Raw genomic sequence first — 26,842 nt, 5'->3', positions numbered from 1 at the left:
ATTTGACCTAGCCATCCCATTACTGGGTATATACCCAGAGGATTATAAATTGTGCTGCTATAAAGACACATGGACATGTATGTTTATTGCGGCACTATTCACAATAGCAAAGACTTGGAACCAACCCAAATGTCCATCAATGATAGACTGGATTAAGAGAATGTGGTACATATACACCATGGAATACTATGCAGCCATAAAAAAGGATGAGTTTGTGTCCTTTGTAGGGACATGGATGAAGCTGGAAACCATCATTCTCAGCAAACTATCGCAAGGGCAAAAAACCAAACACTGCATATTCTCACTCATAGGTGGGAATTGAACAATGTGAACACTTGGACTCAGGAAGGGGAACATCACACACCAGGGTCTGTCGTTGGCTGAGGGGAGGAGAAAGGGATAGCATTAGGAGATGTACCTAGTGTAAATGACGAGTTAATGGGTGCAGCACACCAGCATGGCACATGTATACATATGTAACAAACCTGCACATTGTGCACATGTACCCTAGAACTTAAAGTATTAAAAAAAAAAAAATGGTGCTAGGTCCGGGTGCAGTGACTCACACCTGTAATCCTAGCACTTTGGGAAGCCGAGGTGGGTGGATTGTCTGACCTCAGGAGTTCGAGACCAGCCTGGACAAAATGGTGAAACGCCTGTCTCTACTAAATTACAAAAACTTAGTCAGGCATGGTATCATGCACCTGTAATCCCAGCTACTTGGGAGGCTGAGGCAGGAGAATTGCTTGAACCCAGGAGGCAGAGGTTGCAGTGAGCCGAGATCATGCCACTGCACTCCAGCCTGGGCGACAGAGCAAGACTCCGTCTCAGAAAATAAAAGATAAAATAAATAAATAAAATGGTGGTGAGATAATTAGATATCCACAGGCAAAAAGATAAACTTAGACTCTTACCTTAGACCCTCACACTATACGTAAAAATGAACTCCAAGTAGATCATACATGTAAATGTATTAATAAGAGTTAAAACAATCCAAACTTTAGAAGAAAACTTAGGAGCAAATTTTTAAGATCTTGGGTTAGGCAAAGATTTCTTACAGATGGCACCAAAAGCATGGTCCATAAAGAAGAAACTGATCAATTGGACTGTCTTAGAATTCAATACTTTTGTACTTCAAAGATACCACTAAGAAAATGAAAAGACCAGCAACAGACTGGGAAGAAATATTTGCAAATCACATATCTGACAAAGTTCTTGTTTCTCAGCCCAGGCCTGCTTTGAGAAAGAGGCTCTAGTGGCAGTGGCAAGGGTGGGGTGGGGTGGGGTATCATGCTTTTTACTTATAGCTTCAATGTACCACAAGAACTCTGAGACTGACTTAGGTCTTGTCTGAAGTATGAAAGTGCGAGAAGGTGCCATGCAGGCTAACACTGGATAGGGTACAATTAACGGGTCCAGGGGAACCAGGTTAGGAACACCAATAACAAATAGAGGGATATTTGATACTTTGCAACTTTGTCTAGTGAAAACAGATCTGAAGCCACTACTGAAACCTGGTTAAACTCTCACAGACAGAACAAAGATGGGCAGTTTGCTAAATTGAGTCAACATAATCTGTTCTCAGTAACAGTAACACAGGTAGCTGTGTTTACACAGAAATCCACAGGTCTGGATTTGAAGGCAGCTCCAAGCTTAGGATGCCAACGCAGTTATCCAACATTTGGCGCACACTGTTCTGCTAGACTAGTCTTGGGACAAATGCATTTTACTTCCAATGGGTCCCTTTCTTTCTGTTGCTTGTCTGAGAGGTAGAGAATGTAGGAATATGTATGTATATTGTGATAGTGTGTTTGCATGTAGGGACGGGAGTTTCTTTTCCTTACTTGTATTGCCCTGGGTGTTCATCTCTTCTGGTGTTGAAGTCCAGAGAAATTTTAGCATCCAGTCCAATTCCGAAGTAGTTGTTCATGACACATTTTTCTTTGAAGCGTCTGAAATTAATCAGAGAAGAGGACAGACATTGGTGCAAGAAAGAAGTGCCGCTATCATTGGGCGTGAAGATGAATCTGTATGATGGAAAACCATTGAGAGAAGGCCCCCTCCACACTGGGCACTAACTATAACATTTTTGAGAGGCACATGTAGATATCCTTTTGTGAGAACAACTAGCTGATTAGCTGTAAGAGGGAGTGCCTAGCCAGTTGGGAAGCTTCAGTGGGATTGGAACTCATAATAAAGAAGCAGCATTCATGATTTTAGTCATCTTCGGAGGCCTCATATATGAGTGGTCCGTATTTTCTTCATATGCAGTATTAAGGGAAATACAGTCATTGGCTTATTCCTATAAAGAACTTTTGAATATCCTAGACACAAGCATGCCATGACAGTTAAGTCTGCACAACTGCTCTCAGTGATGTCTGACATCAAAGGGCAAAGTGACCACACATTTGGGAGGAAAGACTGACAAAAGAGGGTAGATATGTCCATAACAAAAAAGCCAATTGTCCATCTAGGGTGCCAACATCAAAACCAGTGGTGTGCCATAGCCAGTTGGCACTAGCTCATGTAAACTGATTATGCATAGCTCTTTCCAACTCCGGATTCAATGGCATTGTATCAGTAATTTAAATAGGCCATGGTGGAAGGGTTTACACCATAAATGAATCAGGGCTTTCTTCCCCAAGAGAGCAGGTTGTTAAACACTTGCCAGTGCACTATTCATCAAAATTCATTAGGTAGATCCATGAGACCTCAGACATAAATTTGAGCCAATGGTGAAGTGTGGGGCAAGAATGCGGGTTGGAGACAGGAATAAAATTGTTTTCTTAAATAAATTATTTAAGAAGACATAAATAATTGCTAACTGTGTCCTTTTGAGAAATTAAAATGGATACAGTTGAGCTGTTTAATCTTAGATTACTTTTTTATTCATTACTATACTGACCCTACATCTCTCACATGAGATTTGCCTCCCTTAGCCACAGTCCAGAGATTGGAGATTCTCTAACTAATGTCCAAGCTGATCTTCTTAATGGAACTCAGAATGAGTAAATGTGGCAGAACTTGGCTGCTGGGGATATTCTAAAGAGGGAGAACTGGTGAGACAGATGTCCTTAGATTTGTTGCCTAGTCCCCTAACTAATGACCATTTAGTTTTTAGTATCTTCAACCTTTTACTGTTAAGGGCAACAGTGAAAAACAGCAAGTCCTCTGTAATAGCAACAACTAACATTTATTAATTGTTTATAATAATAACAATAATAACTGCAAACGCATGTAACACTTAATTATGGGTGCCAAGCACTACTCAGTGCAAGTACTTTTCATATATAAATGTAATAAATACGGCAAACCCATGATGCAAGTTCTACAATGGTCTTCATTTTACATATGAGAAAACTGTGGCTCACATTGGTTTAGTCACTTGTGTAGGTGACACAGCTAGTAAGTAAGAGAAAGGATTTGATTATGGAGATCCTGAGATTGTGCTCTTAACAAGAGAAAGAAAGAAGCCATTAAACGGGGATAGAGTTAAATACTTACATAGATTCAGGTGTAAAATATAAGTGATCCAAGTTAAGGTTGTCTAGGTCCTCACTTTTGAGAGAAGATATAGCAGACAAAGTGCCACGACGAGAACCTAGACACAACAGACATCACTTGGGTGTCGGATACAAACAAAAAAGCCCTTCCCCTCACTTGTATTTCACCCCATTTTCTCTGTGGAGGCAAGGTCAAGCTCAATGACTTTCCCCTAGATAATATTAAGGGTTCTCATTCCAAAGAGGGATCCTCTTGGATGGATTGGGACTTCCACTGAGAGAAGAATAAAGCTGGGCTGCTTGCTTGCTGGCAGTGAAAACAGCTTCAAATCTTGGATTTCATCAGGCCAACCTCTTCAGTGTTCCTAATGAGGTCATTACTCTGGACATTGGCATGGGATCTTATAGTGTGAGTTTCTGGGAAAGAGGGAGGGGTAACTGCTGCAGGAGTATGGCTAAAAGAGGATGCATAAAAAATACATATTTACTCTTTGGGAACTAAACAACAGTGACGAAGGCTAGAATAAGGGAAGAAGACAGAAAGATCCTTACGGCGTCGTGGGCTTGTCTGGTTAGTATCTTCTGGGTCATCTTCCAGGAAGAAAGTTGAACTAAAGTTCTTAACAGATATTGTCTGTCTGCTTTCCTCATCCAGAGCTATAGAGAAAAGTGGAGGAAGGAAAGCAAAAAAGAAAGGAGGAAGGGAGGGAGGAAGGAAGGAGGGAGGAAGGAAAGAGGGAGAGAAGATGGAAGGAAAGAAAGATTAATTACACTTATTGAACATTTATTGAGCATCTATTTTGTTTAGTTAATGGGTAGATGATGGAGACTCCCATTTGACCATCACGTCTCCTCCATGATACTGTTTGTAGTCTCAGCTTACTTACGGTGTTGCTGTTTTTTCATACTCATGCCTGAGCTTTCTTTGTTTTACTGGTTACTCCTTTTTTCTGTCACCCAGTACATGTGGTTGTGAGTAGAAGTTTGTGGCTGTGGATTGGGGTATCAGCATGGGAAACCCTCTGCTCTTCTACCTCCATTCTATTAGTTGATTTACTTACATGGCTTCTGTCTATAATTGAGCCTCTAGGACTGTGCCACTCTTTCACTCGAATGTCTCACTCCACATCTGGAACATTTGGGAAGTCTCTTTCCTTTCACCAGCCTATATGTTGTACAGCTGAGATGCTTAGTCTCAGCCTGTGTCAAAGCTCATAGGTTCAATCTCTACCCCTACCAGGGAGGTCTTTTTTTATCTCATAGCCACAAGCTACACCTCTAAATCTAACATATATGCTGATGGAGCAGACTGAGGGTTGGTTGTGACAGTTATGGCTACATCAGTTTAATCTGATCCCCACTGCTTGGAAACTAATTATAGAAATAGAGGCAAATTGACTGTTTAATCCTTCCACTGTGCAGAAGGGAGATTTTCTTTTTTTCTAGGAAACTTGGCTGAGATTGTACCTGAAGGTACCAAGGCAGGGCAAGGCACCATGACTAAAAGTCAAGGGCCAGCCAAACGGACTTTCTTGCTGCATGGGACTTCTGCTCAGTTCCAATAGCTTAGTTAGAATACACTCAGTCTTATACCACCTTCTGATCTGTTTCTTAAAGTATTGTGGGAAAGAAGTGGTCAGCCAAACATTCAATGAAGAAACTGAGGGAGTTGAAGAGTTTTCATTCTGAGTTGGGAAGTTTGCAGACTGTTGTGAGCTCTGGGCAATGGCAGTTATGCCAGAACTGTCAGGACCACTCTCAGGGCCCTTGTGCCTGATTAATGCTGTGCAACACATACGGAGATGAACACCATTTTCTTTCTAAAATAGTCATAGGCTCAGTGGTTGGAAAGAAACAGGAGCAGGAGGAAAAAAGTCTTATGGCTGGTGGTGGAAGCTGATAGAGCTTTGAACCAGGCTACTTAGCATCTATTAATATAATTATATAGGATGAGTGTCGGTTTCCAAAAATGAATAGCAGGAGTTGACTATCTGGGAGGGAGGAGGAGGCAAAGGGGCAGCTTAGCAGGACTGAGGCTTTTCAAATCAGTAGTCTGAATATTGACTTCGTACGCAATATGAATGCAGAATCTAGACAACTTTTTGTAGCAGAGTCAGATAGCAAACCTGGAGTCAGTGAGACCAGTAAACCATCCTCTGGAACTTTTTCTTTCCCCTACCTCAGTCACTACAACCCTGGCCACCTTACCTTGTTCAACTTGGAATATGATGAGTTTCAAGGATTTCTGGAGATTCTGGGCCTTTGTGGCCAGCTCCAACTTGCACTTGGCTATGTGGTCTATTTGAAGAACGAAGGGCTTCCTATCTGCCTTGCTGCTGTCTGCATATACTGTAGCACTTTTCTCAGCAGAAGTAGTTGCTGCCTCCTCAGCCAGGACATCGATCAGGACACTGAGCTTATCATACATTAAGTCACTCTAGATAGAAAGGAAGGAGACAGGTCTTTGTTATGAGGGACCCATGCTTGAGAGGACAGAACGAGGAGTGGTGGTGATATGGGGAAGGGTAGGGAGGGGTAAGAGTTGTCCATAAATACTGAGCATAGAAAACCACATTTGGGAAGATGAAGTACTTAGAGAAAGAAGTAAGTGGGTAGATGTGATGAGATAACCAAAGTGTGTTAGGAGATCAAACCCATATCATTTGTTTCAGAGTGGCCCCATGCATCAGTGTATATAGCTGAGTCTTTCTTGTGTCAAACTGGCCTATAAAACAATGTGTAATATGCAAACTTGATGAAAGACAAACATTTCTGGATTTTTATGGGCATGCTCCTCTGGATATGCATGTGCCCCTGCTTAGGTGCTTGGTGTGTGTCTTTGTATGTGTATAGTTTGGGGACCTACATCTGCTGTATGATTTAAGGCCATGATTCTTAGCTCCATCACTTAATAGTTTGTGATCTGAGACAAGTTTCTTAACTGCTTTGTGCCTCCATATTCTAGGGTAGTTGTGAGGATTGAATACATTAATACATCAAAAACAGAACAGTCCTCGACACAGAGTAAGTGTTATATATATAAATGTTGGCTACTGTTGTTAGAGAGGTGAATGTGAATGTATTTGTAGTGTGTATTCGTATGTACATACTTTCAAGCACGTTCTGGTGTACAGCCATGCACATACCTGCTTGATGTACACTTGTGTCTAGTTGTGAGCAGATGTTTGGCATGTACATGGTATGTGTGTATGCATGTAGAGGGCCATCCTTCATTTAGCAAAAGATGGAAGTTCAATGAGGTTGGACCTTCCTCATCAGTGAGGCTTAATAGCTGTTCCTCCTTTCCTTTCTTTTACAATTCCCAGTGAGAGGCATGTTTGTTTTTTATTAAAAAGGGGCTCCTGGCTGCTCCACAAAGAGTATAAGACAAAAGGAATGGAAACTTACTTTCAAAATCACAGACACTATTGCTGTATTGTTCTGTTTTATCTGACCCCAGGCCTTTACAATATCAATCACAAAATCTTCCACGGCTGAACACAGGAATCTAGAAAGATAAGATAGATGGCACAATGTTACATGAACCATGAGGCCCAGAGCCCTTCTCTCTTACGTCATCAGTCCCCATCTTCCTCCTGCTCCTCTCTCTCTTTCCTGATCTGTCCTCTCTCTCTCACCCTCTCCTCCCAACCTTTTTCTCTCTGCTTTTTTTTCTGTACATATTGTGAAATGTGTTCCATCCCCACTTTAGTCCAGTTTCACACCACTTCCCAAGTCAAGTACCTAAGAAAGCTTGACCAGCATTTCTTAGTACTAAATTCTGAATTTCTAGAAAAGAGAATTCACTTGGTCCAACTTGGGTCAGGTTTTCACCCAGGGTCAATCAGCTATGTTTCAAGGGCCCAGCTAATTTAGTACAAGCAATTATATTGGGAGAACTCTCCCTGTGGGAAGTTTTTCTCAAAGGAGAGTGTAGTCGACTGGGCAGGAGCCCCCTAAGAAGTTCCAGGAAGAACAAATGACCCACATATTTAGAAGGGGAAATGTGTTCCTCAGGTTATGAGAAAGCAGCTATAGGTAGATATTACAGAGACCTTTCTTGATGTAAAAGATGGAAAGCAAGGTGTCTATACTATAGGAAGCTATGCTATGTTCTTAAATGGTCCATAATATTGTGTTTCCCTACTATAATCCTCTTTCCAAATCTCTGGCTTGCAATTTTGACTTTTTGGAGCAGCAGACGACTTCACCTCAATGTCATCTTTCTTTCCTAAACTTTTCATTCAGGGGGCTTGAGTTGGGAGAAATCTGATTTGGGAACATAAACATATATTTTCCTTGGCCTCAACACGCCCAGCTATCAAAATGAGCCCCATGTCTGACCTGGGAACAGCCCCAAACGATGAGAGCCAAAGGAAGACTGACCTGGTTGCGATGATCATCTCTGTGGGGTACTTGGCCTTCAGGATTTTGTTCAACTCGGTGGCTGCAGATTCTAAGTGTTGGATGGCAGCAGCCTAGGATTAAAAGGAGTTCTTAAGCCCTGGAATCTTAGTACAATAACACAATGTGCTGCCCATCCTCATCCCCCGCAGCCTCATTGTTGCTTACTGACTCTATCAGCAACTCAACTTCCTCTCTAGAGATGATAATGATCAAAGAATTCTTGTTGAAGGTCAACAGAGATGATCTTAGATCTATGCTCATTCTAAAAATTTAGATGTATTTCATTTTCTCTTAATAATCACAACCTCTTATGAAGGAGGTACTATTTCTTTCATGTTTCAAATGAACAAACAATCTCATATTACATAGCTAGTAAGGAATAAAGCTGGATTCAAATCTACATCTTTCCAATTCCAGAATATAACGTCTTTAATAATATTACTACCAATAACAACAGCACCCACTTATATAGTACTGACTATGTGCCCGGCTCTGTTCTAAGCTACATGTATATTTCTTCATATAATCCTCATAACAACCTTATGAGATAAAGACTATTATTATCTCCATTTCACAGAAGAGAAAGCTGAGGCCCAGAGAAGGGAAAGACGATAAGTTTAGAGTCAGGATTCAATTCCAGGTAGTCTGGCTCTTGAGTCTGTGTTCTTAATTACAACTTCTACTCCTTCCTCTTTGTCACCCTTGACATTCAAACATCTACCAAGACCTGATAATTCTATTTTTTCAGTATGTCTCAAATGTATCCACTGCTATGCATCCCTGCTACCACTTTACCAGTCCAAATCACCATCATCTCTTGCCTAGACAATTACAACATCTCCTAGCTTTTCTCTTTGCCTTTAGTCTTTTATTCTTTCAATTGTTTCTCCACATACCATGGCACTCCTCTACTTAAACCCCTTCTCTTAGATAGCAGACTGGATAGATGACTGGATATGTGATAAAGCATACATAGGAAAATGTTAGTAGTAGAACTACCATTTCAACTTTCATCAATGTAGAAATTTTCATAATAAGATAAGAAAAAAGTCCTTCTATAATTTTGATTGCTCTTGGGATAAAATCCAAACTTCCTACTGTGGTTTATCAGGCCCTTCCTGGCCTGGCCCCTGATTACTTCTCTAGCCTCATCTTTAGTCAGTCTCCCTGAATGCCCCCTCCCTGGCCCCTATGCATCAGCCATTATGAATGTACTTCAGTTTCGTGAATATTCCATGCTCTCTCTTGCCTTTGGAACAATACACGCTGTTCCATCTGTGTGGAAACCCCCCCTCCTTTCTTATTCTCCTGGTTAACTCCCTCTGGATCTCAAGTCTCTTCTGAAACGGCACTCCTCCTGAGAAGCTTTCCCTGAGTTCCCCAGACTCAGATAGATCTTCCTGCTATGTGTTCCCAACCCCCTCTACTTCCTTATATGCTAACACTCATACTACTTGATTAAAACAATTTATTTTTCCATCTCTTCAAGTAGACTATGTCATTCTTCTTTACCCACTAGCATATAAGAACATCTCCTAGAATAATATCTCACATAAAGTAGTTACTCCGTAAATATTTTGAGTGAATAATAAATGGGTGAATGAATTATATCCCCAATGCCTAACATAGTTCTTGGTAAACAGCTGCTGACTGACATGTCACCAACCCTCAATGATATCATCCTCATCCATGGAAAATGCAAACGCTTCTCTCTGGGTTTTGCCAATTATTTCACTGTGTAATAAAGATATTGGTCTGAATTACAGCTGGACAGTAGTTACCTCAAATCGTGGTACATCCATTTCAACCTGTCCTTTTAGCAGTGGGGTTTGTCTGGGAGTCTCACGAATCATCACACTCCATCTGAAATGAATTTCAAAGACGGATATTTAAGGGTCTGTTTCATCGCTGGTAAAATTAATGCTTCAAAGGTGAAGATAGAAGTAAAAATGTTTATGTGGTGGGGGGAAGTGGGTTGTAGGGGGTGCCCAAGCAATCTCTGGTCACCTGATCTCAAGGTATACCATAAGAGGAACCTCTGTCTCATGACTTCTATAGGCCAGTGTGATGGAAGGAATTCCCTTCCCTTTACAGGGTTCTCAGAGAGCAGTACTTCTTAACCAGAGGTAAGGTAACCATCAAGATCATCTGAGGTGCTTTTGTATAATACACATCCCAGGGCCCTGCCATGACCTACTGAATCTTTGTGGTGGGGCCCAGGTTGATGTTTCTAAAAGGCTCCCCAGGAGATCCTTATGGGCAGCAATAAATCAAATGTTCATATATGCACCAGCATAGAAAGTCTTTTTTTCCTCAGGAGATAGGATGGTAGTACTCGCTCTTCTCTAGAGCAGTGACAATGTAAGCAAGTTATTTCTAAACTCTCCCTTCATCCCTTTTTTAGTTTCTTTGAAAATCTTATGAAATTATAGACTTTTCCCCAAGAGAGAATATGCTTAAACAGATCATTGGCTCTGCAATTTGAAGAAGGTTCACAGAACGCTTGAACTTTATCCATGGGGCCCCTGCTCTAGAATCCTTTAGTTTTTTTTGGTGTTTTTGTTTTTGTTGTTGTTGCTTTGTTTTGTTTTGTTTTTCTGAGACGGGGTCTCACTGTGTTGCCCAGGCTGGAATGCAGTGGCGTGATCATGGCCCACTGCAGCCTTGACTTCCCAGTAGGATCCTTTAGTTTTGAAGAGGGGCTTCAATAATGTTTGAAGGATACATGGTAGACCCTGGCTTCCCAAGAGACAAGCCCAACCCAACCCACAAATTGCTCTGCACTGAAGCCAGAAAGGAAATGAGGCTCTATCAGAGAAGTTAAAGTATTCCTGATTGAGGTGATGTAACTGATGTGGGACAGCAAGAGGCACAAGGGCCTGGTCTTTCGGCCACTTACCTGTCTAGGATCCTCACACTAGCCTGCTCCACTCTGTTGAGGATGTCCAGAGGTGACTTGCTTTTGTTCCAGAATGCACCCCAGCCCAGGACACGAGCCAGATCATTGCCAGTTCCAAGTGGGATGACTGCCAGCTGACACTGCAAGAACAAAAGGAGACACCCTTTTCAGACAGTCTTTCTACCAAGCTTCACCCATGGAAGAACCTAGAGGGTACTCTTAGGGAAGAATTATGGTCTTAAAGTCAGCGGATTTAAGGGACTTCAGATTCTGTGGAAGGTAATGAGAAGATGTTTGCAATTGGGTGAAATTTTCCCTAAGGAGTTGGACCCCAGTGTTAACAACACAGAATCTACTAAGTAAAGGGAAAACTTGCTGGAATATAACAATATTCATGGCCATGCTTATAAAAGAGAAATATAGCTGTGAATTTCTATCTGGGCTGGGCCAAGGAGGTGAAGTACATCAGGAGACAAAGCTATTGGAGTGAGAAGAGCAAGGGGCTGCCTAGGGACAGCAAGGAGACATAGAGGAAAGTTTCTGCCACTCTTGAGACTCAAGGAAGAAAATCAGTGGGCTCAGGAGGGGAAGGAAATTCGGGGCTGAGTTCTGTCTAAGACCACTTCTGTTTTGTTTGCTCTCCTCTACTTCAACTCTTCACTTTGAAGCCTAGTGAACAGAGCACTGCTCATTCTTTCTGTCAATGTCACACAGATAGACAACCAGAAAATAGTTTAGATGAGCAGGCTTAGATTGGGAATCTACCAGTCAGGCTGAATATGAAACCTGGGGGAAACGTATTTTACAGACAGGGAGGGCAAAGACTTGGGACTTCTTGGGATGGGCAGTTGCACACCCCTACTCTTTCTAGCAATGGCTAAACTGAGTCATCCAGGGACTCACCTTTTCATGTAATCCAAAGGCATCAATCAGAGATAAGACCCAGCTCACGCTGCCATCTCCACCACAAACCAGAATGCGAAAGCGAGCAAAGTTCTTGAACATAGACAGCCTGGAAGGACAAAGAGGAAAGGGGGTCATTTCATGAACAGCTGGGTTTTGTAACTTTTCCCACAATATAGGATTGCTGCTTTGGCACTCTGCTAACAGACTACCTGCCTTCTTTCCCTTAGCCCTTATCTCTCTGTGTATCTAAGACCATAGACAATCCCAGAGATCAGGCTTTGCCTCAACTCATTTTCTTTCTGTGCCCAGCTTTGCTCTGGAAAACACTAGTAACCTAACCAGACCCATTTGCTGAGGCCCAGGAAGATGGCTTGCATGGTGGCCAGTGGGCTCACAGGAACCAGGACTGAGCAGCCAGATGATCCCAAAATAAAACAGGTCTGTAGAGGAGATATATCTATTTGGTCCTGGGAAAGACAGTGGCAGGAAAAGTAGATAGCAGTGTCCATTTGTCTCTTTCTCTGAGGTTAGGAGGCATAGTTTTACATTTTCCAACCAAAAAAGATAAAGCAAATCTGAGAGGGGCTTGGACCTGGGCTTGAAGGGATTTCTGGGAGAGGGCTAAGAGCCCTCCTACCAGCCAACCCAAAAGGCTCTGGAGTTATGCATTTGTGTCCTGACTTGAGAAAATAGATCTTTCCTGCCCAAATACAAGAACTGATTCCAAGAAACCTATCCTGGTTTAGAATGTATAGAGGGAAGACTCCCTTACATACCCAATCATACTCATGGGGTACATGCTTACCCTGCTTCAGGTCCACCCTTCAATAGGTCGAACACTTGAGATGGGTTAAGGTATTGCTTGAATTTTCGGAGGAAGACGATCCCCTGATGATCGCCACTTTTGGAGTTGATGAAGATGAGCAAGGGACATGAACAGGCTGATGACCAATCAAGATTCCAGAAGTCCGAAGATACTACTAATTGGCCTGACACAATGAAAAGAAAAAGAAGATAAAAAAGAACAGACACATTGAGATGGAAACGAGACATGACTTAACATCACATTTTGCAATAACTTTTTGAGTATGAGTCTCAGTTTTTTTGCGAATGAGGAGCAGAGTCAAGATACCACCCAGAAGGGCTAAAAGTATTTGTCCACTGTTGTCAGACAAATGACATTTGCTGAGCCACTACTACATGCCAAGCATCATGCCAGATACTCCTAGGGGTATAGTCCCTGCCTTCAAGCTCGGGAGAGAGACTCATACACAACAGTACGTTGGAACATAAGGAATAAAGAAATTGGTGCCACAACCAAGGATTAGTAAAACTGTGAGGAAACTGAGGAAGGAGAGGATTGAGAACCCAGGAGGAAGACCAGCACACAACTAGTCCTTTCTCTGCCCAGGATACCTCAGTTCTTATAGTGAGAAGATACTAGGTCAGGAGAAGGGGGAAGGAAAGGCTGTCATTTAGCCAGGAGCTAAATAACGGAACATATCAATGTGGGATGAAGCAAAGAACTGTAATCACTTCTCTAAGGCTGTTGCAGAGCAATCTGTATTATCTAATCAACTTCCCCGGGGGAAACAAGACTATAGGAAAATTATCTGAACAAGGGAGAGGCTTTTAATAATCCCCAATATTATAGTTACCTATGGAGAAGTGAGGTTATAGCAGTCTAAATAACCAAGGCCTGCCAACTCGTGCTGAGTCTCAGAGCCTGTTGGCAGGGAGACAGGCAGTGTGCAATGGCCCCCTAAGAGATGCTAGACAAATAGTGAGCCCCCAGACCTCGGAGCTGTGGCTTGACAGGGATGCTTCCGCAAAATAAATACACAGGGCAAAAAGCATGTGGCTCACTCCTCAGTGGGGGTGGGAAGAGGTGGGTTGAGAAGACCCATTTGTTTTAGCCTGGGTGGAAGGGAACCTGAAGGAAATTACTTGAGTAGATTTCATGACTGGTTTGCCTGGAAAAATCAAAGGCAGGCTTCCTCTATGGGCCAATTCCCACTCACTGGCCAGTGGAGCTTGAAGGCATCCTAAGCCAGCTAGCCAGTCATGCACCAAATTTTTAGGACTTGACAGGCCTGACAGCTACAAGGGAGTCTTATAGAAGCTGGGTCCCCTCACTAACATAGCTCAGAAGTAGTTACTTTCCCTGAACACATTATCCAAAAGTAGTACCCCTTCCAACTTATTTTTACTAAAGTAATATGTTGACACAATGGTAGTTAAGACACATTAATCCCTTCATTCAATAAATATGTATGGAGGGCATTCTCTGTGCCTGCTTTACGTCCTGAGAATACAGTGGTGGACAAGATAGAAATAGTCCCTACCCTTGTGGAACTTATATTTTAATGGAGGAGACAGACCATAACAAATAATTATAAAAAAGAATTTGTCATGAAGAAAAATAAAGTAGGAAAAGTGGGTAGAGATTGGAAGGGTGTTATTTTAGACAGAGTGGTCAGGGATGGCTTCTCTCAGGAGGTGACATTTGAGATGAAACTTGAAGGAATGCAGGAGTGAGCAATGCAGATATCTGGGGGAAGAGTTTTTTGGGGGGTAGGAAGAAGAATAAGTGCCAGGACCCTGAAAAGGAGACTGTCTAGGCTGTCTGAGGATCAGTGAAGAGAATAGTATGGTTGTTGTGAAGTGAGTGAGGGGGGAGTGGCAGAAGATGAGGTCAGAGAGGTGACATGGGACAGATTCAATGGCAACAAGATGTTAGAGGAAGTAGTGCAAAAATAAGCGGAAGACTGTTCAGCATGGACTTGAGACATTATGAGTCAGGTCTTCAGATATTTAAATAAAATAGTCAAAAGGTGTTAACTTTTTATGTGCTTGCTCCCCTACCAACCAACAATGCAGGCCCCAATTCATGGCCTAGCCCAAAGCTTACCTCTCCCTTGTTTTAGAACCTGTCTGTGCTCTGTGCTTCCCTTCCTCACTCTGCAACCCTCTATCAACACCCTCTAGGTGAGCATGTGACTTTGGGTATGCACCCTAATTAAAGGACTCGTGGAAGCAACTTCTTGCCAACATCTAGTGGCTCTCTGAGGTGTGCTTGGAAGCAAGCACTTTCCCTGCCAGAGGTCCTGGAGTAAACCTATCTATGCCCCAGTGTTTTGTTTTGTTTAGTGTCAAAGGCCCTTTGGGGGCAGTTCCTCTCTAACGGTGAGACAGCAGTGGCAGTGAGACCAACCACTGTGTACTATTTGGGCCTCAGTTTCCTTATCTTCAAAATGAATCATTCAAAACTTAGTTTCTCAGTGTTTAGATGAAAATGGACCTTTAAAAGCCAATCATTATGCTCATGAGAAACAGAAATATAACTTGGCTCCTGAAGATGAGAAGATGGTCAAACTTACTCATAACAAGAAATATGCAAATTAAAACTAGACCATGTTACCATTTTTTTTTCTTGTCTAGAACATTGGCAAAAAACATACAAAAAAAAAAAAAAAAAAAAAAAAAAAACTTGATTGGGGAGGCCGTGTGGGAATAGGCACTCTCATACACCAAGAATGGAAGTGCTGAGTGACACAAGCCCTATGGAGGTGAATTTGACAGTATCTATGAAAACTACAGAGGCATATGCATTTTGACCTAGTAATTCTATTTCTCGGAATTTTTCATATAGACGTGTATGTAAAAGGATATGTATGAGGCTGTTCATTGTGGCATTATTTGTAATAGCAAAAGACTGAAAACTACTAAATTATTCATCATAGTGGACTGGTTAAATATGTTATGGTATATCCATATAGTGGACTATCTTGCAACTGTAAAAAAGAGCAAGGAAGCAATTTGTTGATATGGAAAAATCTCCAAAATATACTGTGAAGGAGAAAAAGAGCAAGGTGCAGAACAATATGCATAGTATTAAAAGGGGTGGATAGGAATATCTATTTATATTTACTAGTATATACATGAAGAACTACTGGAAGGTATTTAAGAAAGTAATGGCAGTATTGAACTGTGAGTGAGGATATGGGGGCTGTAGGAGATTGAGAAGATCAGAGAAAAGATAAAAGATAGCAGCAAGAGTTTTCGTTAAGTATTATGTGTATATATATATTTCTTTTTTAAAAAACTGAACCATGTGAATATATTAACTAGACAAGAATTAAATTAAGAAGTAGGAAAAAAGAATTACACTAATGCTGTCCATAAATGAAATAGCCATGAGGGTATAAACTAGAGTGAGCATAGGAAGCTTAGAGAGAAAATTCTGTAATTAAGGCGACTTGAACTTTAGCATCAAACCTTATTTGGTCACAGATGGGAAGACAGTGGGAAGTAGCCCCGACAGGAAGGCAGTCCCAGGAGACTACAGGGGCAGTCCCATCTAGCATTTCCCCCTGAGGAAGAGAATATCTGAATTTGAGCAAGGCCAAGTTTGTCAAGAGAATCTTGTGAACCAGGTGACAAAGATGGGTGCCACTGAGGGCAGGAATATAATAATGTTAAGAAGATTTATAACCAGGTAAACAATCCTTTCCACAAGGTTGCTTTTGAATAGAATGATGTTAATCATAAGGGAGTGTCCAGTATTATTCCACAATTTTAACTGACAATTCACATGGAAACTTAGAAGGCTGGCTTATGAACTTTGAAGTACTCAAAGCTGGAGGAAGAGATACTGGATGACAGAATCAAGATTGAAAAATGACCTTGACAAGCTGACCGGTCAAAGTCCAGGGATGAAATGTAAAGGGAATAAATGTGAAGCTTGCCCTTTAGGCTCAAGGACATAAATTGTACCAGAACAGGACAAGACGAACTTGACTTGGCAGCATCAAGTGTGAAAAGAGCTTAGGGGATTTAGTTGACTTTAAGCTCCTGATGAGTCAACAGCCTGAAAGAACCTTTCGAAAAAAGCTCATGTTTCTTTGAGCTGCATTAATACAACCACAGCACCCTAAACAGGGAGCCAACTGTCCCACTCAAATTTACTCTGTTCACTCCACAGAAAGATGCGAAATTGGCATAGGTTGGCTTACCATTCTCTTCCTGTACTTTAAAAATCCTCCTTTACTAATGTCAACTAATTTAACCTTCATGACACACCTGAGTACAATTATTATTCCTTATTGGCAGAAAACAAATGACAGATTAATCACAGAGAGGTTAAGTAACTTGTCCAGGGACATACAGTAAATGATAGAGTGTGTTTCTAGGACTAGTAGTACCAGCAGCATCTGGGACTTGTTAGAGATGCAAAATCCTGGGCCTCACCCAGATCTACTGAATCAAATGCTCTGGGGGTAGTGTTTCAGACTGTCTGAAACACAGAAATCTGTGTTTTAACAAGCCTTTCAGATGCTTCTGATACAACAACCACTGCACTTCACTATTTTTTCTCCATATGAGCCAGTGCTGCTATCTTAAGTCATCGCTCTGAGCCTTACATACAGTAATACATTCATTCAGTAAATGTAAATTTATTAATGGATTCGTGTAACAAATCTTGGCTGTACGTATACCATATACCCAGGTCTGAGTCAAGTGCTAAGGATACAGAGAGTTCACAGGCTGGGGTGGAAGATGGACACCATTATAACGTCATGTGTTAGGTGCTTTGAGATATGTGTTCTTGGTTTAGAGCCAAAGAAGTAATTGATTTGTTTGGGAGAGTGGGAAGAGGCCATTACAGAAGCTGTTAAACAGAGAAGACAATGTTTGATTTTGAGCTGGACCCTAAAAGATAAGAGAAGGAATTTACCAAGCAGACTGGATAGGAAAAAGGGATAAATTGGAAGGAATTATCAGAAATTAGAGTCTATTGACTGAATAAATACATGTGGGAACAGATGGGTGTGACTCAACGCTAGCAAGGCCTTTCTCAGAAAGTCATGAGCTAGATGCCCTCATGACTTCAGCTGGGTGCTGAAGAAAGGATTCTCTAGCTCAGCCAGGGGGCATTGAACCAGATCATCTTTAAGGATCTTACATTGCTAAGATTCTATGACTGGAAGATGCAAAAGATTCCTCTGGGAAGGGACTTTCCAGTAGGAAACTTACCCATTAAAGGGCATAAGGCCACAGCCAAGAAGCTAGAAAGAAAGAGTCAAGAAGATAGGGAAGTCTTGAAAGACACTTCTAAGAAGTTCCAGGACAAGTAGTGCATGATAGAAAGAAGGGTTGGCAGAGAGGGAGATTCAATTGGATCAAGAATGCAGATCACTAGGAGGAAAAGTTAAAAGCTAACTCATGGGATGTTAAATAAGACACCAAACAAAAATAATAGATTAGCCCAGATGCTCCTAAGAAATAATATCATACTACTGGTGGAAAGAAAAGAAAGTAACAGTGCCATCATTTCAGAAGCTACAAAAAGCATAAGAAGTGATATAGGATAGGAAGAAATAAATTTTAAAAACACCAACGCAAGGACAGGAAACACAGAACATGTTTGGCCCAGTTACAAAGGAGAGGTGGCAACCCTCTTAACACGTATTTAGGGTCATTTGTGGCATGCTGAGGTGGGCCATCTGCTTAAAGACATCTTTGTCAGGTCCCTGTGGAGGTGGGCAAAATGTCTCAGATTCAAAACTAGGTTGATTTCACTACCAGCCTGATTTTGCTCAGCTGACCAGTTTGCTACTTTTCCTCTTGTATCAACTGCATCTTCCCTAGTCCCTCATTCTCCTACCTAGGCAAGTATCTCTTATTTACTAAGTCATGAATCTCATCACCTCTTTGGTCAATTACCTGGTGGGTGACTCCATGTGGATAACTATTTGAGTAGATCTGAGAATAATATATGCATGTATACCTGAGTGAATTCAGTTTTTTGTCTTTACATGTTATTATGGGGACATACGAGTATACTTGCCTGCAGAAACCTGTATGAATGGCTCATTCCATGTACTAAGGTCTAGCTATATCTGTGTTAGGGTTGGAAAAATAACTGGAAGGATCTAGAGTGGCTGTGTGTGTGTGCACGTGCATATATATGAGCATGCATATACACATGTGGTATGTCTAGTTCTAAAACTATGTTGTAACGGCTACAGGAATCTTTGCCCTCTTCTGTTCTCTAAGGAAACCATCTACTCTTCTTTCTTTTCCTTCCTCTGCTTCCAGCTAATGCTGGCTCTTCCCTGGCAGTGAAGTGAGCAACTAGCATCTATATGGGGATAATTTTTAAGTCAGTGAAATGAGGTTCACTAATCACTCTTGGACCAGTGGATATCCCATATGTCAGAGGTGGACAAATTAGCAAATTAGAGAAATATAGATTAAAACATTCCAGGAAGAATTTGAACTTTCCTCCAGTAAGTGAAATTGACCATATATAGGGTGAGACTAACCATACACAAATTGAAATTTATGAGCAGTGTATCTCTTCTCTGGCTTAGTGAAATAGTAGCATGTCAGTGGTAACTATATTAGATTTCTAAATTTCTTAGTGTTAGTAAAATAGGTTAGGTCTTTTAAGCTGTGATATGTGATTTTGATCTTGACAGCTCCCACTCTTTAATAATGAGTAATGGGAGAAGCAAATGAACAAGTCAATGGCAAAAGGAGAGTCTCTCAGAAAAGCGAAGAAAAGTAGGGAAGGAGAGGTGAATTCCACAGGCAAGTGCCAAAGAGTGAATCATCCCTGTGGGGTCTGCACTTTTTATTAGGCTAGGAGACTAGGTATTTAGTTGCCCAAGAAGTCAAGGGATTTAATTTTATGGTCCTTTGAGGTTATGTTTTTAGATACTTGGGCCCTTCACATATTATCATCTATCCTCACAACAGATAGCTTCATTCCCATTTACAGATGGGGAAAGCAAAGCTCAGAGAATGTGAGTGACTAACTCAACATCACATATCTAGTAAGTAACTAAAGCTCATAATTGCCTGGCTCTTGTTTTTTTTCCTTACATCATGATACCTCCATGTATTACTTATTCTTAAACACAAAAACTGTACAAAATACCCTTCCTCTTGGCTCCTGCTTTTTTTGTTCTAACATTGCTAGACCTCTTGATAGAAGACTCTATACAAAGTTTATTCTTGCTGCATTGATTTCATTACTACCTCCTTTCTGCTCAACCTCCTATAAATGGTTAACATTCCTAAGGTTTTCTCATTTCTAAATGTCTCTACCATTCCCTTGGCACTTAGCATATGACACATTAAATTGTTAATTGTTGTATTATATCAATAGCCCGAATCCACAATAATCAATAGCTCTGGCAATGCCCATGTCTTAGATCTTTCTGTAGCCTTCAGTCACCTTGAGAATAGAGTTCTTAATAAATCACTAGTGTCCAGGAACTGACAAAGCATCAATGAAGAGTGTTGGGGTAATGATCATGTTAGTTTCATATTTAGGAACAACATTGGTGTTAGTTTCCATTTTAAAAGTAACATAACCTGGCCTTCATGAAGTTCTTCCTTGACCACCTGGACACAAACTTATTTCATGACTTATCTAGTGTTTGGAAATCATGAAAAAGCTGAAATCAATTCTGATCAGAAACAATTGTGACCGAGCTACAGAGAACGTGCCCACATACATATACACCAGAAAGAACAACATTCACAATCCCAAAGGTAAAAGAACCAGGAGCTATCTATATACACATGCACATTCCTACTTCCCAAAAATGTTTGACGGTTTGAGGAGAATAATTTAATTGCAGTCCTTCTTCCCAGCCTTTGCACCTTCCCTCCATCCCCAATGTGCTTCTGAGGTTAAGATTTAACTACTCACCATCGCCTTTGGGGTCACTTAGAGCAGTGGGAGGAATGACTGATGAGCGATGGCTTCCGAAGCAACATTCCTTGGAAAACCGTCTCCTACAGTCATCATGCACCTGAAACGACAAGAGAAGAGCAGAGAAAAAAAAGGAGGGGGAGAGAAAGGATACCATTGATCAGTCTTGAGTTCCAATACCAAGATTTAGATCCTTAGTATTTAATCTCCCTTTCTGAGATTTGGTGCTATATATATATCCCTAACTCACCTGAACACCCCCATTCTACTCTGAGCCTACACTGTCCCTCAGTGTGGCCTCAGAACTCTGGTCCTTTCAAAGGTAGCTTTCAGAAGATACCCACCTACAGGCACTGAGAAATCACCAGTCCTAAGGCACAACCTTAGTGGCCTACAGAATGGGGAATTTCCATGCAGTATAAAAGAGTTAATACTAATAATCTAATATTACACTTCAATCCTTATAACCACAGGTGTGTGAGGTAGAAAAGACATTATTGAATTCATTTTAAAAATGAGGATACCAAAGCTCAGAGAGGTAAAGGGTTTTGCCTAAGGTCAAACAGCTGGGAAGTGACAGCTGAGACTTTGCTGCCTTTCCCACAAGTGGCCATTCTTTCCAGATTTCTGACATCTTCAAGTGCCACTTCCTGGAAAATTACACAGTTTCTAGGGGGCATGAACCTGGCCTGGTTATTCAAAAGCAATTGAAAACAAAACAAAACAAGAAAAACAGAGGACAACCGGAGTCTTCTAAGAAGAAGCTCATACTTCAATTTCTTCTTGTCTAGAAAACTCAGTTTTGGAAAAGCATCTAAAATGCTAGAAATCTAGATCAGTGTCTCTCAACTTCAGCATTACTGATATTTTGAGCCAGATAGTTCTTTGTTATGAGAGGCTGACCTGTGCATTGTAGGAGGTTCAGCAGAATCCCATGCCTCTACCCACTACATGTCAGTAGCACTTCCCTCCACCCTGAGTTGCAAAAATAAAAAATGTCTCCACGAATTGACAAATGTCTCCTGGGGAGCTAAATTACCCCCAGTTGAGGACAGGACCACTGGCTTAGAGGCATGGTAGTGTTGTACTTAAGAGTGTGGTCAGCTGGGAATGGTGGCTTATGCTTGTAAGCCCAGCACTTTGGGAGGCCAAGGTGGGAGGATCGCTTGAGCCCAGGAGTTTGAGACCAGCCTGGGCAACATAGCAAGACTCCGTCTCTACAAAAAAAATTAAAAAATTAGCTGGGCATGGTGGCATGTGCCTGTAGTCCCGGCTACTCTGAGGAGGCTGAGGTGAGAGGAGCCCACCTCACATGAGCCCAGGAGTTTGCGGCTGCAGTGAACTGTGATTGTGCCACTGCACTCCAGCCTGGGCAACATAGTGAGACCCTGTCTCAAAAACAAAAACCAAAACAAAACAAAAAAGAGCATAGTCTTTGCAGAATTATGTATGAATTAAGACTCTTGCTTACTGGCTGAATGACCTTGGACAAATCACTTCACTTTTCTGACCCTCACTTTCCTCGTCTGTAAGATGGGAACAAATGAGGCCTGGTTTAGGCTTATTGGAAGGACTAAATGAGATCATGTATATTAAGCACTCAGTATATAGTGGCAATAATAATGTGTTAATATTATCAACCATTTTTAATTAATAAAGGTTACAAGTTCCTAGGAAATAGTGAATGAGAAAGGGAGAAGGTTTCTCAAAGGCAGACTCAGAACTTATTTTTTAATTGCCCATACTGCCATTAGAGAGTTCAGCTTTTCCCATTTGTTAGTAGGCCTCACCAATTAAGAAGCAACAAAGATGATCTTAAATCTTTCTCCCAAAGGCTCCATAGCCAGATCTGGAAAGGCAGGATACTAAGCTTTATCCTATGGAATCTGTTTAACCTGTTTTGGGATAAGGGTTTCTTAGGTTTCTATCTATGTGTATACATGGTCGAGCTCTAATCCACACCTTCACCAGGAGTTAAGTTCTCTAAATATCAAGAAGATGAGAAGAGTCTTACCGTAGAATTACACCACAGGCAGCGGAAGTCTTGAAGTCTCTGATAACTGCCACAGTTCTCATGACATACTGCACACTGAGAGCTAACAGGCATATTTCCTTCTACCCACTGATGGGGCATGTTCTGCAGAAGGGTAAAAAGACACAGGAGGTAGAAGTTAGAGATATAAGGAGAGGAAGGGCCAACTGGAATAATTGTACTACTCCATGGAGGACATTAGGTAAATGACCCAGGCTCTTCATAGTCCTGCCCTCCCTACTCCAATGCTAGTGAACAATGACAAGAGGGAGGTTCATTCTTCCAGATAAGTTGGATTGTGAGCCTGGGACTTTGCTTATCTGGAGTTAGGAAGAAGTTTTCCTTCCCCTGTGTATCCTGGTTGAAGGGGAGATGGGAGAGGCCGACTGTGGGAAGACATGGCTGGTACTTACTACTTCATCTGCAGGCAGAAGGAGGTCATCAGTGATAGACAATGTATTCCACTTGCAGTCTTTGCTTGCTCTCAAAGCACATAATCTGTGAGATTTCACTTTGCACACTGTGAGAAGAGGAAGAAAAAAGATGGGTGTGAATCTGGTAACAGTGAGGACTCTAATTCCCTTCCCTAAGCTGCTCTGAAAGTTAGAACACAGATGCATTCTATATAGTTCTAACATAACTCCAAAAACCTATTTCCAATAGAATCCAGTTCCTTTTATTCTTACTGGCTAATCTTTTACTATCCAGCTTGAATGAAAATTGATGGTAAGAATGAGGTGATTTCTGTCTTTTAACACTTGTGATAATATAGTCCTATTCCCCATACTCATCCTTCTATTTTCATCCCCTCATGCTAGTTTCCTCCCTTTTCTTTCCTCAATCAGGGTTAACCTCACACCAGAGTCAGTGACCTAATGTGAGTTAATGATACTAAAGCCACATGAGTTCCTTCATCCCTATATCTACCCACTGAGCTTCACTTCCTAAAGGAATCAGAAAGGTACCTTCACAGATGATGGCATCTCTGGATAAGGCAGGAATGCTCTCTCGACAAACATTGCAGTGCTGAGTCCGGTGGCTGTAGCTGGAGTACCAATAGTGCATTCCAACAAGAAAAGGGTTGTTTTCTGCTGCAGGTATCTAAAATAAATAAAAGAGAAGAGAGAATGGAGGATGAATCACAGAGACGGATTAAAGAGGGCCTGAAAATCTGCTGCTAAGTCTAAAATGGCCTGCTGTATAGGTGTCAGAGCGTGTGAAGAGGAAGACTGAAAGTTGGAGCCAATACCTGGGACCCGGGATATTTTTTGTGTGTTTTTGTTTGTTTTGCCAGTCATTTTCAAAAAGAAAAATAATAGAGGGGCAGATCCTGGAATAGAAGCTGAAGTGCAGTGGCTCACTGCAACTTCTGCCTCCTGGATTCAAGTGATTCTCCTGCCTCAGCCTCCCGAGTAGCTGGGACTACAGGCGTGCACCACCACGCTCAGCTAATTTTGTATTTTAGTAGAGACGGGGTTTCACCATATTGGCCAGGATGGTCTCCATCTCTTGACCTCATGATCCGCCTGCCTCGGCCTCCCAAAGTGCTGGGATTACAAGCGTGAGCCACCGTGCCCGGCCAGGAGTAATGATCTTTATACTGCTTGGCCAATCACTCTATTGGCTTAGTTCAAGCAAAAATGTGTTCTGTTAGCCTTGGCCTTGGTTCTCTTTAAGTAGTAAGCAAAAGGAGGCATTGAGTTGGAAATTCAGTGATATCCAAATGTTCTAGCCAGGGAATAAACACAGGAGATAAGGCTCTGACTCTGGGCTAAGGAATATTCTATAAGGCTTTAACTACCTTCTGGAGGTATACACTTCCCTTCCTGGCTGCCAGGTGAGCAGAGCATTGCTTTACCTGGACAACAGTTTCATCTCAGGGGATTCTTTTAGGAATCCCTTGAGTATTCTTTTAGGAATACCACGCTCTGACTGCCTATAGCAGTTTCCTGATTAATCAGCTTAATTCATTCAATAATCCATTAAACAAGTATTTACTGAGTAAATACTTTGTGTTTGGCACTTTTCAAAGCATTTGAGATATAGTGAACAAGACACAACCCCTGCCCACATGGAGTGGCATCCTTTTTGGTGTCCTCTTTCATGGTACTGAGTTTGACATTTTTTGTTAACATGCCTTAACATTTTTTGTTAAATGCTGCATTTGTATATCACAGTCTGACTTTCATGACTGTAGGGAAGGCACAGGGTATACCAGCAACAGTTCTGAGATTGAAAGAAGGGAAGGGTGAGCACCAAAAAACAAAACAAAACAAAACAAAAAAACTCCAAGGATTCTTACACCTTTTCACTAATTCCTGTTAATGTCTGATTTTCTCCTTCTCTGACTTCCCCTGAAGTTTAGACATAGGCATACAAAGAGCTTTTCATTCTTGACATTATAATGAGTTGGGTGTATAAAGGCATGACAAGACTTTAAAAAGAACTATATTTTCTTCCTGACATCAGTTGACAGTGGGGAGAGAGAGAGAGAGAGAGCACTATTGAGGGCTCTAGCACATTAAGTATTCATTCTTGATCAATTTACAGGAATTAGTTATCCAAGACATAGCCTACACATAGCCCTCTCTGATCACTCCTTCCCACTTCTGGCATGCTGGTTATGTGCTAAGCTACTGTTGATTTGACCTGGAACTTTCTGGAAGGGAAAGCTATTTTGATGAACTCAAGGCTCACATGTTCTGGGATTGCTTTGTGATTGTAATGTTTATTGTATATTAAGGCACTGGAAAGCTCTAGGGTGATTAGAATAGAAGATGGGGAGTCCTGAGGAAGTGACATACTCTTGGCTTTGGCACTTTGAGCTCCTAGAACCTTTCTACTCCCCAAATCACTAGATTGTAATTCTACAAGCATCTTCTTTTTTTTTCCTCCCAGTCTCCTCTCCTCCAATAATTACTAAGAACCTATTATGTATCATCTACCATGGTAGGCACTGGAGATGCAGAGATGAATAAACCATAGTTGTTTCCATCAAGGAATTTATAGTCTACTGGAGGAAATAGATTCTAAAACAGATCATTCCTGTCTAGAGTGACAAGTGAGCTCTTCTAAATGTGCAAGCTTTCACAGGACTGCGTGGAAGAAATTCAGAGCTCTGCCTGGGTATAATATTAAATTTCATGGTCCAAATTGCCTACAGAATACATAGGAATATGTAAAACGGACATTGCTTAGGTTCAGCAATTGAGGTAATGGAATTCATATTCCTTGTGTACATCCTATTCTGTAAGGAAACGTTGATGCTTCCCACCCTGGATGAGTATGTGTGGTGATTGAACTGTGTCCCCTCAGAAATGTGTTCAAGTCCTAACCCTTGGCACCTATGAATGTGACCTTACTTGGAAATAGGGGTTTAACAGATATAATCAAGTTAAGATGAGGCCATATTGGATTAGAATGGGCCCTAATCCAATGACTGGTATCCTTATAAAAAAAGAGGAATTTGGACACAGACACACACACACAAAGAGGAGAACACCTTGTGAAGATACAGAGCACACAGACACAGGGGAGAACACCAGGTGACAATGAAGGTGGAGATTGGAGTGATGTATCTGCAAGCCAAAAAATGACAAAGCTTGCCTGCTATCATCAGAAGCTAGGAAGAGGCAAAGAAGGATCCTCCCCTAGGGTCACTGGAGAAAGCATGGCTCTGCAGATACCTTAATTTGGGACTTCTAGACTCTAAAACTGTGAGACAGTAAGTTACTGTTGGTTTTAAGCCATCCAGTTTGTAGTTATTTTATTATGGCAGACCTAGGAAACTAATACAGATTTTGGTACTGGGAAGTGGGGTGCTGCTGTAACAAATACCTAAAAATGTGGAAGTGGCTTTGGAACTGGGTAATGGGTAAAGCCTAGAAGAATTTTGAGACACATGCTAGAAAAAGCCTAGATTGCCTTGAACCAAGTGTTTCTAGAAATATGAACATTAAAGGTGTTTCTGGTGAGGCCTTATGTGAATACGTGGAATATATTGGAAATTAAAGGAAAGGTAATACTTTCATAAGGCAGCAGAGAACATGACTGATTTTGCTCTACTGTTGGGTGGAAAGTAGACTTTATGAGCAATAAACTTGAATATTTGACTGAGAAGATTTCCAAGCAAAGTATAAGAGGTGCATCTTGGTTTCTCTTTGCTGTTTATAGTAATATGTGACAGGGAAGTGATACATTGAGGAAAGAAATTGTGTTAGTCTGCTCAGGCTGTCATAAAAAAATACCATAGACTGAGTGGCTTAAAAACAGAAATCTATTTTCTCACAGTTTACAGCTGGAAAGTCCAACATCAAGGTATCAATCAGTTGAGTTTTTGGTGAGGGCTTCCTTTCTGGCTTGTAGAA

General features: G+C 41.4%; 1 protein-coding gene across 1 annotated transcript in view; it reads right to left on the bottom strand.

The window, feature by feature from the left end:
• Nucleotides 1-26,842, bottom strand: part of DGKK (diacylglycerol kinase kappa) — a 111,065-nt gene that overhangs the window by 22,681 nt on the left and 61,542 nt on the right. The window contains exons 5-18 of the mRNA XM_017885944.1: nucleotides 23,441-23,576; nucleotides 22,889-22,995; nucleotides 22,458-22,580; nucleotides 20,441-20,543; nucleotides 12,521-12,704; nucleotides 11,713-11,821; nucleotides 10,810-10,949; nucleotides 9,692-9,773; nucleotides 7,890-7,981; nucleotides 6,912-7,011; nucleotides 5,712-5,940; nucleotides 4,056-4,160; nucleotides 3,505-3,601; nucleotides 1,845-1,952 (exon numbers count right to left, since the gene is read on the bottom strand). Of these exons, the coding sequence (XP_017741433.1) occupies nucleotides 1,845-1,952; nucleotides 3,505-3,601; nucleotides 4,056-4,160; nucleotides 5,712-5,940; nucleotides 6,912-7,011; nucleotides 7,890-7,981; nucleotides 9,692-9,773; nucleotides 10,810-10,949; nucleotides 11,713-11,821; nucleotides 12,521-12,704; nucleotides 20,441-20,543; nucleotides 22,458-22,580; nucleotides 22,889-22,995; nucleotides 23,441-23,576 (1,715 nt within the window). The remainder of the gene's footprint in view (nucleotides 1-1,844; nucleotides 1,953-3,504; nucleotides 3,602-4,055; nucleotides 4,161-5,711; nucleotides 5,941-6,911; nucleotides 7,012-7,889; nucleotides 7,982-9,691; nucleotides 9,774-10,809; nucleotides 10,950-11,712; nucleotides 11,822-12,520; nucleotides 12,705-20,440; nucleotides 20,544-22,457; nucleotides 22,581-22,888; nucleotides 22,996-23,440; nucleotides 23,577-26,842) is intronic.

This window comes from Rhinopithecus bieti, unplaced genomic scaffold (assembly GCF_001698545.2).
Source record: "Rhinopithecus bieti isolate Rb0 unplaced genomic scaffold, ASM169854v2 scaffold_15791, whole genome shotgun sequence".
Classification (NCBI taxonomy): Eukaryota; Metazoa; Chordata; class Mammalia; order Primates; family Cercopithecidae; genus Rhinopithecus; species Rhinopithecus bieti.
The sequence above is the reverse complement of the archived record's forward strand: the minus strand, read 5'-3'. Positions and strand labels throughout refer to the sequence as shown.